The sequence below is a fragment of the Nannobrachium achirus genome (genome assembly GCF_963921795.1).
Source record: "Nannobrachium achirus genome assembly, chromosome: 5".
NCBI lineage: Eukaryota > Metazoa > Chordata > Actinopteri > Myctophiformes > Myctophidae > Nannobrachium > Nannobrachium achirus.
The window spans coordinates 11,895,077-11,912,206 of record NC_137814.1 but is presented as its reverse complement, the minus strand read 5'-3'; the positions used below and the strand labels follow the sequence as shown (position 1 = coordinate 11,912,206).

Genomic DNA, 17,130 nt, shown 5'->3' with positions numbered 1-17,130 from the left:
CATCATGACTCGAGTCCAATTGTCTGATGTCCACTTTTCATTACTTTATACTTCTACTCCACCACATCTCAGAGGAAAATATCGTATTTCTTTTACTCCACTACAATTATTTGAAAACTGTAGCTACAAGTTACTTTGGGGTTTTAATTATTACAAAGCCTACTTTAACCAATTAAGCCTTATTTTGTACGTAACAATAAAAAATAGCTGATCTACAATGTCTCTCTCCCTCTCTCTTATAATGCGTAGCAATGCGACACGCAAACTTGTTCATTGGCTATCTAATCTTCACTATGTTTGCACAACACTGTTGTATGACAAACAATGAAATGATGCTGAAGTGGTTAATCGATATGTTGACATACAATTTATTTTATTTAATATACTCTCTTTTGAGTGGAAACCTTGTATTTAACTGTTACTTTTCAGAATTCTATCATTCAAAAACAGCAAAAGTAGCACATCTACAAAAGATCTCAAAAGCGGCGCGTTTCGAGCTTGTGGATCTGCTACTTTTGATGCTTGTGTGTGATGCACACACAAAAAACACATTTTAACTCTTGCCGCCATGTCGAACGTTCATAATCTTTTTCAAGCCGCCATAGCGAGCACTCGTCTTTTCCCCAGCAGAGCCTGATTGAGCCCATGGGGGGAGGGGCGGGTGTCTCCCGTTCTCACAGCACCGGCAGCGCTGCTCTGAAATCCTGAGCAGACGTAAATACAAATGGCGGCAGGATCACTTTTCTGATCTTTTTTTCAGCCCTGGATCTAGTTTCTCTATTTCTATGTCTACAACTGGTGCAAACGAGGGACAAACGTCTCCCATAGTAATGGCTGCGCCCGGCCAGCTGTATTTTTTTCCCCGCGACTCTATGAGAGATACTGTCTTTTACAGAAGATTGAGGTTGGAAATAATGGATGGATATTTTTCTATAAAATCGCAAAGGTAAGCTACTTTGATGGCAGGGAATTACTAAACCTCCTTAATTAGGCAGTAAAAGAGGTAACTCATTTGCTGCTCCAGACATGAAAGGGTTAAATGTCCAGCGTGCCGGCCGCCTGCTCCGTCCGCGGCCAGTCTCTTATTTTGAAGGCCGGAAGTAGATCGAGCTTACTAAACGAATTCCTACTTGACGGAGATTCACCCGGAAGTACTTGTGGTCGAAATGTAAACAGGGGTGGAAGATGGATCCCTTTATACTTTTGCTATTTTAGCGAGAATCCAATGCCATCCTTGGCATCAAAAGTGTTTTTTGGAGAAAATGGACATTAAAGATGAGAAAGACCGTTGGCTTCCATGTTATGGGATCACTATTGTGTGCACGTGGATGCGCGATGATGATGAATCGGCGATTCCACCCGTGCCAGCACTTTTCAGCGGACGGTGCATAGCCATTGCCAGCTTTACTGTATATACAGTAAATAGCCCGCAACATCGCGGGATCGGCACTCTAGATACCTTTTAATATTTCACAAGTATTCGCGGGATCGGCTACAAATGAGTTAAAGTAATCTGCTTCTCGATTACGCCCTAGTAGAAGCCCCTCACCACCCTTGGCCTGAGCCGACTCCTCACTGTGTGTGTGTGTGTGTGTGTGTGTGTGTGTGTGCGCGCGCGTGCGTGCGTGCGCGTTTGTCTAGCTATACTTATGGGGACCAACCGCATGTTCACACACCCACGCGCAGGGGACGTCTGACACAGTGGGGACAAAATCGTAGGTCCCCATAATTATTATCATTCAGGGAGATAGGGGGCAGTGTTGCTGAGTGTCTGGTGCTTTTTTTAAGCAAGTCCCTCAATTCACGTTTTCATGTCATATGACAGGTGTGTTAACACAGTGGGGACCCCCCCAAAAAAAATGTTTTTTTCCTGCAGTTTTTGTGTGAGTGTGTGAGAGAATGGGAGAATGAGAGATTCACACACTACTAGCCAATCACAGGTCCGATATTTGCATACAATGACGTTGGCTTCAAGTCAGTTTTTCAGGCCTGTGGGACCACAGGAAAGTGGTGTCCCCATAATCGATGCAAACCCGCGCAGGTCCCCATAATCGATGTTAACAAACATGTGTGTGTGTGTGTGTGTGTGTGTGTTTCTCAGTGTTCTCTCCCAAGGTGGTGGGCTTTGCGGTGGCGCGCTACGACTTCAGCTCCAGAGACACACGGGAGCTCTCTCTGATGGAGGGAGACGTGGTGACGATCTACACCAAGATGCCCAACGGATGGTGGAGGGGGGAGATCAACGGCAGGGTAGGTTTGTCCTAGGTGCCGTTCAGACGGAGACGGTCTCTAGAGCAGGGGTCCGGGACCCCTAGGGGTCTATAGGGGGTCCTCCAAATCTTTGTGTGATAGAAACTTTTTTTCTTATTTTATATTAACCACTTGAACCCTAGTGTCCTTAGTCTGAGAACTTTAGCCAAAAATAGCCGATCTACAAGCTCACAACGCCTCGCTAACTATATGGAATCTATGAAAAGGTTGTGGGGGTCCCTGCTTCATCTCTCTCTCTCAACTAAGGGGTCCTTGGCCTGAAAACGTTGGAGACCCCTGCTCTAGAGGAAGCGGCAAAATCAAATGTGAAACAAAGTGAAACCACCTCCCAGGGTGGAAAGCTCTGAAGACGCTCCGCCTGGCGTCTCCATGTGAACTGGAAAAGCGGAGGAAACTACGGAACTCGTTCCTGCAGCAACGACAGGCGTGCCGAGATAACCATGATAACACACACCCTCTCGTGTAATGTTGCTTAATTAACATCCAGATCACAGTTTGTCAAGCAAACTCACACAAGAACAACAGAAGAGTAACAATGGAATACAGACATAACAATCCAGCAAGGAACACACACACACTCAAACACAAGATTTTAAATAGACACAGGGACTGACAGGAGACAGGGGTGAACTCGATGGATAATTAAGACACGATTGGCAAAGGGACTTAACAGGACACAGGTGGAAAACTAAACCAATCACAAGGTAACGAGAACCGAGACAAGACAGATAGCAGCAGCAGGAACAAAGGAAAACAGGAAAACACTAGAAATGTCACTTAAAAATAAAAGGAACGCGACAGTAAAGTGAAACCTTACAAGTTAGTACACCACAGAAAATGGGAAATAATAAAATAACTCTATCTCATCTACATACTGTAGTACACATACTGTAGCAGACTATATGAGGTTAGATACACAGAGCGAGGCGGCACAAAGCCCAGTACAGGCGGCCTGTCTTCATGGTGGTTCAATGTACTCAATTGTTAAAACATTAAAACAGAACAGATGAAAATAAAGAGAAAAAAAAAGAAAAAACTTGGACCGAAAAAGTGTAGGCATGAAGCCTTAGCTTATAGTGCCTAGTCTGCCTACCCTTTTTATATATCTACTTATATACTACTTACAGGTATATATATATATATGAGAGAGAGAGAGAGAGAGAGAGAGAGAGAGAGAGAGAGAGAGAGAGAGAGAGAGAGAGAGACTGCAACATTCCTAACTGTGAGAGAGGTGTGTGTGGGCCCGGGGCTACAGATCCCATGGCCTGGAGGAACGGACCGTAACCCTGACAACAGGCTGTAGAGCTGTAGAGTGAAGAAACGCTAATAAATAGCTAGAATTTGGGACAAATGAAATTCGGGCTCCGTCACCATGTGTATAATGCTAATGGCCAATGCCATGTTAAATTTGAGATCAGTCGCTGAAGCGAGTGAATAGATAATGCATTGTGTGACTGACCTACTGACTGACCTCTCTCTCTAATTATAGTATGGATATATGAGAGAGAGAGAGAGAGAGAGAGAGAGAGAGAGAGAGAGAGAGAGAGACTGCAACATTCCTAACTGTGAGAGAGGTGTGTGTGGGCCCGGGGCTACAGATCCCATGGCCTGGAGGAACGGACCGTAACCCTGACAACAGGCTGTAGAGCTGTAGAGTGAAGAAACGCTAATAAATAGCTAGAATTTGGGACAAATGAAATTCGGGCTCCGTCACCATGTGTATAATGCTAATGGCCAATGCCATGTTAAATTTGAGATCAGTCGCTGAAGCGAGTGAATAGATAATGCATTTTCTGACTGACCTCCTACTGACTGACTGCTCTCCCTAATTATAGTATGGATATATATATATATATATCAACATCTATTACAGTGTTGCATAAAAAACAAACAATATAAAATACATAACTATAACATAACAAAGTTAGGATTCAATTACTAAAATATTAATTTTCAATTCATAATAAAGTTTTACGGTATATCCTACTGACTCACCTGCCAGTGAGGAGCCCCCAGCAGCCTGCAGGAGAATGTAGAGCAGTATCCTGTGGTCCAGAACTGGCCCACCAGCTTTAATATCTGGCCCAGCAAATTATTTTGTAAATCATTTACAATGCAGTCTGCAGGGGAGAACAAATCATTCTATTTTCCATTCTTTGAATGTTATGTTTTCACTGTGGCTTGAGACTTTTGGATGAAAAACATCTCAAGTAAAAAAAAGAAAAAAACAATTATACATTGTTTATCTCCGTTCTGAGAGACCTTGAACCATGAAAGAGCGCTTGTTCGAAAAAGAAACACTCTCTGTCTCCAGATAAAATGTTCTGTTGAAACTTTATGATGAACCAAATATCCACCAAGTGCCACATTCAAGGATCATGGGGCCAGCACAACAAGGATTACAAAAGGACGTCTGTGTGTGCACCCACAATGTTTAATTCCTCGTGCATTTCTTTTTTTTTTTAGAATATCTTTATTCATGTCAATATCAAATAAACAATGGGTTTACATCATTACAGAATAATCAAGACATTTCTTTTTTCTTTTTTCTCCCCAACCCATCCCTCCCCCCCATTGTCGTCATTGTCCTATCAGTCCACAGAACATTTAAGGTGAATAGAAAAAAAAACAAAAACAAAAAGAAAAAGAAAAATTCACAGTAAAGTCATCAGTGGGTTGAACTGTTCGATACACACATATCCTCATCAAGTTGTAGACAGGTATTATCGATACACACATATCCTCATCAAGTTGTAGACAGGTATTATGTTGGCGGAACATTTACAGATCCTGTCCCTGCACAATGTATATTTCTTATATTTGATCAAACAAATACTGAGCAAACCAATGAGCGTGTCTAAGGTATAGGCTGATCTGTTGGGAGTGCCTCCAGGTTCTCGAAATAGTTAATAAACGGTTGCCAATAGGAGAAAAATTTTTCAACTGAGCCTCTAAGTGAGAATTTGATTTTTTCTAATTTTAGGAAACCCATCACATCTTTGAGCCACATAGCGACTGAGGGGGGGATTGGTGATTTCCACCCCAGCAGTATTCTACGTCTTGCTATTAAGGTGGCAAATGCCAATATGTTCAGTTTCTTTGTGGTCAGGATTTGGAAGTCCGTCGGTACTCCAAAAATGGCAATATGGGGAGAGGGCTCCAAATGAACCGAGAATACCTCAGATAGCACTCCAAAGACTTCAGTCCAAAAGTGTACCAGTCTGGGACAAGACCAGAACATATGAGTGTGAGTTGCCGGTGATAAGGCACATCTATCGCACTTGTCGTCAATTCCAGGGTAAATTGTGGCAAGCTTAGATTTACAGTAATGAAGTCTATGGAAAACCTTGAATTGAATAAGGCTTAATCTTGCACACGAAGATGACGAGTTAACCCGGTCAATAGCTCCATCCCACCATTCGTCAAAAAAAGCTTCACCCAACTCAGTCTCCCATTTCTCTCGGTTCCTAACTAGAGGGGTATCATTCATACTCATGAGTGAGTGGTAGGTCATTGAAATCTGACCTCTCTGTCCAGGCTGGAGCTTAAAAAGGTTCTCCCAAGGTTGATCTCTTGGTCTTTCCGGGAATGATGGATAGTGATTTTTAACAAAGTCTCTTATTTGAAAGTATCTAAACATATCATTCCTAGGTAGATCGTGTTTGGTCCGGAGCTTCTCAAAGCTGTTAAATATGTTTTTTTCATAAAGGTCAGAGAGGGTGACAATGCCTTTGTTTTTCCAGCGTATAAAAGCAGAATCTAACATGGCGGGGGGAAATGAGTGGTTGCGAACAATTGGGCAATTTATAGAACTCTCTTTAAGTTTAAAGTGGAACCGCAGTTGTGACCAGATCTTAAGGGTAGCAATAACAATTGGATTCTGAGAGAATTTAGCAGGAGATAGAGGCAATTTAGAGTGAACTATTATTGGAAGAGAGGCAGAACGACAGGAGTTAGCCTCCAATACACACCAGTCAGTTAAAGGGGAGTGAAACCAGTAAGCCATTTTTTGAACATTGGCAGCCCAGTAATAATAAGTAAAGTTAGGTAGGCCTAGACCTCCATCATCACGGTCTCTCTGCAGAACAGAGCTTTTAATCCTGGGTTGTTTACCCGCCCAAATAAATACGGAAATTGTCTGGTTTAGAGATTTAAAAAACTTCTTGGGTAAAAATAATGGAATGCATTGAAAAAGGTAAGAGAACTTTGGAAGTATGGTCATTTTGATAGACTGAATTCTGCCTGTCAGGGATAATGGTAGACTATCCCATCTTAAGAGGTCCTCTTTCACTTGGTCCATTAAAGGTTTAAAGTTAGCTGAGAACAGAGAAGAGAAACGGTCTGTGATCTGTACACCTAAATATTTAAATCCTGGGCGTGAGATATGAAATGGCATTTCTGTTTGGGTGATGCGTCTAGCTCGGTCAGTAATTGGGAAAAATTCTGATTTCTGATAGTTCAATTTATATCCTGAAAAAACGCCAAAATCTTTAAGGATGGAGAGTACATGGGGGACGGCTGCCGCAGGGTCAGAAAGATATAACAACAGGTCGTCAGCGTACAACGAAACTCTATACTCTGAGCCCCCTCGCACCACCCCTCTAAAGAGTTGTGACGTCCTCAACGCAATAGACAGAGGTTCAATGGATATTGCGAACAGGAGAGGGGATAAGGGGCAACCTTGTCTCGTCCCTCTAGTTAGAGGAAAATATTCTGATCGTGTATTATTCGTGTAAACGCTTGCCTCAGGAACAGTGTATAACAGCTGAACCCAGGAAATAAAAGTATCTCCAAACCCAAATTCTCGGAGTGTCGCAAATAGGTAGCTCCATTCCACCCTGTCGAACGCCTTCTCGGCGTCCATAGAAATGGCCGCCTCAGAGACGTCCACAGAGGGCCTGGAGTATATTATATTCATTAGTTTCCTCACATTAGAGAAAGAATATCGTTTCTGTATGAAACCAGTTTGCTCCTCCGAAATAATTTCCGGTAATATTTTTTCCAGTCTGGTTGCAAGCGCTTTTGCTAAGATCTTGCTGTCTACGTTCAACAGAGATATGGGCCTATATGAACCGCATTCAGTCGGGTCTTTACCTTTTTTGTGAATGAGAGAAATAGTTGCCTGTGTAAGGGTAGGAGGAAGGGAGCCATTAGATAAAGATTCATTAAACATATCGAGTAATAGGGGAGTAAGCTTTGCACTAAATTTTTTGTAAAATTCGGAAGGGAAGCCGTCAGGGCCAGGAGACTTGCTACTTTGCATTAATGAAATAGAGTCGGCCAGTTCACTCAGAACAAGAGGCCCATCCAGACTTGCTACCTTGGTTGGCTCGAGTTTGGGGAAATTAAGGTTCGAAAGGAAGGTAGTCATGTCCGCTGTATCGGCTGGAAATTCTGATTTATATAGTGTAGAGTAAAACTCAGTGAATGCCTGATTAATACCAGTTGGAGTAGATTGTAAAATGTTAGAGGAGTTTTTAATCTGTGGGATCAATCTGGCAGCGGCTTGTCGCTTTAATTGATGTGCTAAAAGACGACTAGATTTATCCCCATATTCGTAGTATTTGCCCCTTGAATTTAGCAACATTTTTTCAGCTGTTGATGTAGTTAGCAAGCTGATTTTGTTTTGAAGATCGATTCTTTTTTTGCACAAGTCTGGATCAGGGTTCAACGCTATGAGTTGGTCCAGTTCTGCGATATCTTTGGATAAGTTATCAAATTTAAGCCGTTTTGCTTTATTAGAGGAGATAGAGTACGAAATAATCTGACCCCTGAGAAATGCCTTCAGTGACTCCCATATAAGAGAGGCGGAGGTGTCATCTGATTTATTTGTGGCCACGAATGTGTCAATTGAAGTAGAGATGTAATCACAGAATTTCTTTTCAGCCAAAAGTAGTGAATTGAATCGCCAAAGAGGTCTTTCTCTTTGGCAGGCTGAGAAATTTATATCGAGAAGTACTGCTGCGTGATCCGAAATAACTATAGCCGTGTAGTCACACGACACCACCGCTGGCATAAAGAACTGGTCAATGAAAAAATAATCGATCCTCGTGAAGGTTCTGTGCACATTCGAGAAGAAAGAAAATATCCTACTCTGGGGGTTCCTATTTCTCCACGGATCGACACAACCGTTCTCCTCCATAAAAAGGTTAAAGGCTTTAGCCATAGCACTTTGTTGTTGAGACCTGGGGTTCGATTTATCTAGTGAGGGACAAATTGCTGAGTTTAGGTCTCCTCCAAAAATAAGACGGTGAGTATTCATGTTAGAGAGGGATGATAGGAGGTTATTCGCAAAGTTGGCATCATCCCAATTGGGAGCATAAACATTCACTAAGATCACCGGTACCTGACAAAGTATGCCGGTCAGAATAACATACCTACCGCCTGTATCTACCCTGGTGTCAGTTAATGTAAAATTAAGTCTCTTGTGTATTAGAATGGCTACCCCTCTTGTCCTACTGTCAAAATTTGAGTGAAAATATTGACCCACCCAATTACTACGTAGTCTAGCATGATCTGAAAGTCGGAGATGGGTTTCTTGTAAAAACGCTACATCCGGTTGTAACCTTTTTAATTGTAAAAAGATCTTAGACCTTTTAACTGGTCCATTCAGGCCCTTCACGTTCCACGATACAAATTTAACATTGGAATAACTAGTCATTTGAGTAAGGATAAGTTATTAAGCTCTGAGCGATAGTGTGTATCATCGGCAACCCACATATAGACAAGTATAGCGTCAATAAATCGTATGTGAAATAAGAAAAAATAACAATAGAAAAACCTTCAAGAACATTTGACAACTTAACCCCGTTCCCTAAGTCAGCTTTCCTAAAAGAAAAGGACAGCGGGAAAAAACATCCAAAACGCTTCCAGTCATCGCACTTACTAATCATAACCTATTCTAATCGCATGGCGGGTGGCTCCCACCAAAAGCCAAGTCGCGGTCATAATATTGTGAAATAAGAGAATTGAATAGTAATATTGGTAATAGAAAGAACAAGTCGAAATGAAGATAAAAAAGTAAATTAGAGAATACATTCCCAACCATATTACTCAATAAAAAATAAAAAATAAAATATCGGTAAATTATCAAAAATAATGCAAAGGGATGGTGTCCATTAAGAGGAGAAACACAGACAGTGTCAATCATATCTAATATATACAAAATAGCAACAGTAATAATAAATAAATAAACAAATAAACAAAAACAAAAAACATCACCAAGATAACCATAGAGGGAATAACAATCAAGTCTCAATCCCGCTCATTCCATCCATCCAGCAGATGTTCCTTACAACTATCCAGTCATACCATCTATGAGAGAAAAGAAGGGAAGAGTAGGATGTATAGGAAAGGGGGGAAAAGATTTTTTTTTTTTTTTTTTTTTTTTCCCTCTAACGATTCTAGTTGAAAAAAGAGATTTTTTTTTTTTTTTTTTTTCATAATAAAAATAATAATAAAAAAATAATAATAAAAAAAAAAAAAAAAAAAAGGTTTTTTTTTTTTTTTTTTGCATATACAGTTTTATATATATATTCCTTTAATCCAATTCCCCCATGTGGACGCAATATAGAAACAATGAATTTAACAAATTTAGCGTAACAGTCTAACAATGTTAGACACCTAGACCTTCAATTAGCATGTGTCCATCATTTCCCTTGCACTTCGCAAAGTATCCACTAGACGGAGACAGAAAACATGAAATGTAAAATGCTGAGAGCTACAGCAATGAACTACAAAGACCAGAGGCCCAAGTAGTAATATTATTCCCATTGTACTTCGCAATGCATCCACTAGAGGGAGTCAGAGAACACAACTTGGTGAGAACTACCGTAAAGAACTACAAACCCCAGGGGTTCAAGCAATTGTATAAGCAGGAGTTAGTGGGGGCGGCACGGAGCAGCAGCGCACCAACGAAACGAGAGAAGAAAAAAAAACAAAAACACAAAAACACCACACACAGAGAGAGAAAAAGAAAAGAAAGGGGGCATCTTGTCACATGTGTTAAGGGGGAGATTGTCCACAGGTTTAGTTTGCACGTTAACGTATCATAACGCTCACCCAGAAGTCCAAAATGTAAAAAAGAAAAAAGCTGCTACTGAGCATTCCATCACTCAAGTTGCATGTATGATCCGATGCCTCCCAAACATTTCACAGTCATTGTTCATGAATCGCGTGATAGTCTCGTGTATGTACAGGTGAAAGAAGAGGCCAAACATATAAATAATAATAGTAATTAAATCCAATATCTAATTAAAGAGCCCTGCTTATCGTTACATTGCCGCTCCTCCCCTCCCCCCCTCCCTCCCTCCTCGGAAAGAAAAAAGGAGACAAAAACATATATAAAAGAAAAGAGAACCTAGAAATGAGAACATCATTCAGTCTAAGATGATAGAATAACTTCAAAGCTATTAATACTAATAATGTCAAACGGGATAAGAGTAGAATCAAAAGCAAAACAAAGTATACTAGTCCACTGTTCTCTCAAGTGTCCACAGGTTTGTTTGAAAGAATATCGCCATGTTTCCCCATCCATTAGTCCCATCCCCTAGTTCCATATCTAAAATAAAGTAAATGAACCGAGTCTGAACTGATCACGTTCCTATAAAGAAACCTAAAAGGGTAGCAGTTAGCTGGGAATGTATGCATGTGTAGATTGCACTCAAAGTGCGGCGCTTACCCCATATCCAAGACAAAAATATTATTCAACATCGTCGTCGTCACCTCGGTCCTCGGAACCGTTTTTGTCGGGTTCAACAGGGCCGTTACCTCCATCGTCGGCTGTGTGGACCCCATCATCATCCTCCAATTCTGCAGGATCTCTAGTCGAACCGCTAGCGCTCTCAGGTCGGCTCGTGATGACCGCGTTGACTCCCTCGTCCAGGTCGCTGTCTCCGTCGTCCTTGTCGGGTCTAGTGGCACCATCCTCCCCCTCCGGTTCGGTGGCACCTCCGTTCTCCGGCGCGGCGGCGGCGACATCTCCATCCCCAGGTGTGGCGGCGGCGGTGTAGCCCTCTCGGTCTGGGAGTCGAGCAATGTGCTGGTCATAAAACTTTTGCGCGTCTGCGGCGGTTTTAAAGATGTGGGTCTTGTTTTTGAATTCGACTTTCAAAACAGCTGGAAAAACGAGGCGAAAACGGACAGATTTTTTGTACATTAGGGATTTTGTCCTCGAGAATGAGGCTCTGAGCTTTGCAGTGGCAGGAGCGTAGTCTGGGAACAGTAGGACCTTACGACCACGCCATTTGTGCTGGTTACGGTCCGCTTTCAAAGCGCGAGCCTTGTCCTGATAGTAGTGAAAGCGCACAATCATTACCCTAGGTCTTACATTGGGTCCCGAACGTTCCTTTCCAAGTCTGTGAGCTCTGTCCAAGATAGGAGGAGAGGCATAAACGTCTGGTCCGAGCACCTCAGCGAAAAACTTAGACATGAATTGAACACAATCGTTCTTCTCATCGGCGCTCTTTTCTGGGACGTTTGTGACTCGCAGGTTGCAGCGACGAGAACGATTGGAAGCGTCCTCCATCTGTTCGGTCAGGGTAGCGTTCTGAATTGCGAGCTGTTCACAAAGAGTCTCAAGAACGGTGACTCGTTCAGAGTAGTCAGTCAGGCCCTCTTCTAAGTCGGTTATGCGTTGGCCGTGGTCCTCAATGGTTGTCTTCACCTCCCCCAACGTTTTCTTTAATGGAGAAAGTGCTTTCTCGATTACCCTTTCGGCTATTTCCTCCATCGATGCAGTTAGAATCAAGCGAAGGGTTTCCAAGTCAGGGGGGAGGCCAGAGCCAGTATTGCTAGCACTAGCTCCTGGTGTGCTAGCTGGGCTAACCATGCTCTCTGCCGCTCTGCCGTCAGTGTTTGTCCGTTGTCGAGTGACATAAGCTCGCATGTTGCCTTGTTGAGAGTTTTTGCCGCCCCGTTGAGCCATGGTGCACAAATAGCAGCTTTAACTATCACCTTCCGAATAAATTTCTTCACAATATATGGTTTTAGTCCAGTTTAACTAACTAGTTTGTGGAGAGCCACTCTGTTGCGCGTCCACTCTCTCTTACATCCTACCCGGAAGTCCTCCTCGTGCATTTCTAGCAATTGTTATACCACACACATCTTTATTTATTTAACTTTCATAACAATGTATATAAGGTTGTTGACACCTGTAGAGCCTGATGTAGAGCCTTCGTCCTACTAGGCCAGTCAATCTAAGCTAAAAAAGGGCCTGACCCAAAAGAAATTGCAATAGTAATGGTTCAAGGTTTTTTATGATCCTTAGGGTCATCCAAATAACATATTAAAAGTTGTGAATTATATACTTAGTGGATCAAGGTGAATTCAGGGGGTTCAAGTTTGGGTCCATTCACTTACACGAGTTTCCAACGCCCCATAGTGCATTGCGCAGACGTCTGTACCGAGCTTCCGGCGCCGATTTACAAGCTCACAACGGGTTGCATCTGCGACGTGACGTGAGCTTGTATGTCTGCTGTTAAACCCGGAAGTTTGGTCCCGATAGTCTCCAGTAAACTCCCGCGGAAACTTGTGGATACAGGAAAAAAGACCTCCAAAAATTCTTCTTTAAGTAGCATGTGAGGGGTCTAACTAGGGGTTTGTGATGATTCTGAATCCATTGCAACCATTTGTTTTGCACGAAAAACATTCCTCTGGCTAAAAACGGCCACCAAAAACTATGGTTTAGTGATGAGTCATCACTTTTCTGGGGTCAGCTCCGTTTTGTGGTGTCTGTTTTTAACCCAACAAATGTTTTTTGTGCAAAACAAATGCATGCAATGGATTCAGAATCATCACAAACCCCTAGTTAGACCCCTAGATTTTTTGGGGGGTATTTTATCCTGTATAGACAGTGAATGGACCCAAACTTGAACCCCCCTGAATTCACCTTGATCCACTAAATATATAATTCACAACTTTTAATATGTTATTTGGATGACCCTAAGGATCATAAAAAACCTTGAACCATTACTATTGCAATTTCTTTTGGGTCAAACCTTAGATTGACTAGCCTATACTCCTCCTGCCCCAACGCTCCCTGCTGACAGGTGCCGCCCCAGCCCGTAGGAATGCGTGCAATGACCAGTAACACCCTCCAAGCCTGGCTTCCCTCCCCCGAACACGGAGGCAATTCACCCTTTGTTAGCCTTCTGGTTGGTCCCTGACTGACCAACCAGCAGGCTCTATCTGCCTTGTCCCACCCTGGTTCCACCTTTTTTATGTTGAAGTTGCTAAAACATATTTTTTGGAGAAATAAAAACATGCTGAGCCACTATACTGCCACTGAGCAGCTCCATTTTACTGAAACCAAGTTTGAAATTAGAATTGAACACATTGAATAACAATACAAAGTAACTGAATTAAAATAGTAGTGGATGGAGTGTCCCACCGAATGTCCCACCATGACACAGAAACCAATGGGTGTGAAGAGGGGCCAGACAAGGGGCGGGACTTGACAAAGGGTGAATTGTGTTCGTGTAGACCAGTGGTTCTCAACCTGTGGGTCAGGACCCCAAGGGGGGTCGCCAAATTATTTTTGGGGGTCCCCCAGATGATTAACTTAATGTGCAACGTTGTTTTCTCACTCAACGGTAAACAAACCAACATAAAGTTTAAGTTTATAGAGGGTATCTGGACATTAATAAGTGACAATTTAAGGCCTTTTTAATACCTCTAAAATGACAAATGACCAGTCAGAAATTGTGAAATGCGTTGCGAGGCGTTGTGAGCATGTAGATCTTTTTTTTTTCACAACTGCGTTATACAAAATGTAATGCCTCAACTCTTAGTGCTCATCAGGGTGTGTGTGTGTGTGGGGGGGGGGGGGGGGGGGGTACCCAGTTAAAATATGATTATTTTGGAGGTCGTGGCCTGAAATGGTTGAGAACCACTGGTGTAGACACTCGACAAAGTCGGATGTGCCACAGTGGATTTGAACCCACAACCTCCGTGCTGGTGGGCAGGGACTTTACCACTGCGCCACTCGAGCGCCGAAACCAGTCTGTTTTAAACTTCATGATCCAATAGTGCTCGGACTTTATTTGTTTGTTGGATTCTTACCTCTGCCCGGCACCCGGTGCGTTAGTGAGAGTGGATGCGCCTGCTTTTTGTTTTGTTCCTAATAACAGGGTTCCCACGGTCATGAAATTTCTGGAAATATTTTGAAATTAGAAAAACATTTTTCCAGTACTGGGAAAGGTTTTGGAATTTATCAAGGGTCCTGGAAGGTCCTGGAAAAAATAGCTATGCATTGTCTTTGGTTATTGATTTTGTTAATACCTCTAAAATGACAAATTAAACATTGGCCAAATTGTCACAATTAGAGGCAGAAATTGTCAAAATAGCAGATCTACATGCTCACAACGCCTCGCAACGGCTATTTTCACAATATAACCGTGTTATACAAAATGCCTCAACTACTCTTAGTGCTCGTCATGGTGCCGGTAGTCTCGCGTAGCCAGACAACTATTCCACAATCTCTGAATGCTATATAGAGTCTGGAACAGCAGCTCCCGAACGTCGAGTATCGAAAACGGGCATTAACGTTCAAAAAAATATATTTTAAAATGTCATTTCTGCTAAGCAGCAAGCTAAACATGCTTATATGATTTTTATTTATATAATGATAAATATGTGTGATGTGAGACTGAAACGGAAGTGACGTGGGGGCTTCACTTCCGCTTTATCTCGCACTCGCCGTTTCTTCCCCGGTGCGCCAGACTGTATGCCGGGAGCATTTGACCAAATCGCGGAGGCAACAGCTGGCCACGCGAGACTATGGTGCCGGGGTCCCCAGTTCAAACATGATTATTTTGCGGGTCACGGCCTGAAAAGGTTGAGAAAATTCTGGAAAGGTTTTGGAAAAGTTTTGGAAATTAATTGGTAAAGATGTGTGGGAACCCTGTAATAAACAAGCGATCACAGCCACAGTGTCACTGAAAGAGCATTGTGTATGCATGGCTGCAGCCTGACCCCATTCATTCTCCTGCTTGTTGTTCCTCAGGGGCGTCAATTCACCGTTTGTCAGCCTTCTGATTGGTCCCTGAGACTCCCTGACTGGCCAACCAGAAAAAACCATTAACTTTTTGCTATCGGGGGTGGAGTTTGTGCAGTGGAGAATGTTGAATGTGCTTTCAAGAACTGTCCGCACTGCGCGACACGGAGTTCGCCCGGTACGGCCGCGGGAGGTGATAGCGACGGCAAGCGATCTCGCTCATCATAACGAATAAGCTTCAACAAACTAGTTCACATGGACCTTATCAATGGTCTAAGAGTCACGATTGGGTACATATAATTTAAATGGGCAGAATTACGAAAAGCCAGCCTATTATGTGAGGAGAACTATAATCAGCCTGTCCTCTTCCTACCCAAGATGCAATGCGCTTTCTTTTTCTATTTATATTCTCTCTCTGATCCAGAGGATTAAACTAATTAAAACATATATTTTCGGGGGGAAATTACTGTTTTGCTATGTAATTACTGTACCTTTTTCTTCCCTTTTTATTAATATCACGTAGATGTGTTTTTTTTGGTACTTTATATAGCTGTAATGAGGCTATGAAGGGGAAAAAAAATCCCATCCACTTCCACTATAAAAGAATCCGCAATAGTGATTCTGTCCTACTGGGATTAAACAAATTAAAACATATATTTTCGGGGAAACCCCCTGTTTTGCAATGTAACTACTGTACCTTTGTCTTCCCTTTTTATTAATATCACCTAGATGTTTTTCCTTTGGTACTTTATATAGCTGTAATGAGGCTATGAAAAAATAAAAAAATCCCATTCACTGCCACTATAAAAACAATCTGCCCAGGGTCAAATGTCCCATCATAGTAACAGGGCAGAATGGGGCGGGATTTGCAAACTAGTGAATTGGGTATGGCAGGGGTATGCAGCTGCCATACCCTGGGTCCAGGGGGAAAGATACAAGTTAGTTCTAAATATCAATCCATGAATGTCTCTTTGTCTATTTGTGCGGGTTATTATGTTGGTAAATTACAGTAAAATAACTACAAATGCAAAATTTAACAAAATGGTCACTTTAACAAGGTATTATAATTATATTATAGTTATATATAATTATATATTATATGTACTTCTTCTTAAAATAAATATATCATGCCTGTTGCTAAGGTATGGCAACATGACTGGTGTGAAGACACCAGTCATGTTTCCATACCTTAGCTTTTTCTGAACTGACGCCACTGTTGTTCCTGCTCCTCAGGTGGGGTTCTTCCCGTCCACCTATGTGGACGAAGAGGACTGAGGCGCTGCGTCCGTCCGTCCCGCGGCCTTCCCCTCTATGGCCTGCTGCTCACAGCTCCCTCTGATGAGGCCATCCAGAAGCAGAGCACAGACACTCAGCCAGGTCGCTGTCCCCCTCCTCCTGACAGACCCCCGTTCCAGACGAGACTTCCCATGTCAGGATTCCAGCAGCATCTCGCCTGTCTGCGTCCCCCCCCCCCCGTCTGCCCTCCGTTCGCTGGCCGCCACCCTGGGGGGAGGACGTGAGCTGTACCCCAGATCAACCCCAGACCACCCCCCACCATCTCCTCAACCCCATCCCACCCTCCAACCTCTGTCTGGAGCTCTGATCAGGCCTATTAGGCCAGTGGTGGATGGTGGAGGAAGCGCTCCCATTTGTTACTTAAATTTAGGCCTAGAATTATTGAATGCTTTAACCAGTAAAAAAATAGCAGATAGCAGATCTGCTATTTTTGAAAAAGTCGTGAAAATGTGTGCAAATCTTTGAATATATGTATTTTCAAAGCGAACGTTTGTAACTCAGCTCAACTTTTGCTTCTGGGTGGTCCCTGGAACTAAATATTTTGAGATGGGGGTCCGTGGCCAAATAAA

General features: G+C 42.7%; 1 protein-coding gene across 1 annotated transcript in view; it reads left to right on the top strand.

Moving 5' to 3' along the window:
- LOC308284598 (guanine nucleotide exchange factor VAV3-like) overlaps nt 1-16,540 on the top strand; it is a gene marked incomplete at both ends in the record, with an annotated part of 124,773 nt that extends 108,233 nt beyond the window's left edge. Inside the window, 2 exons of the mRNA XM_080725264.1 lie at nt 2,102-2,250; nt 16,499-16,540. Coding sequence (XP_080581390.1) covers nt 2,102-2,250; nt 16,499-16,540 — 191 coding nt within the window. The remainder of the gene's footprint in view (nt 1-2,101; nt 2,251-16,498) is intronic.
- Nucleotides 16,541-17,130: the final 590 nt, after the last annotated feature.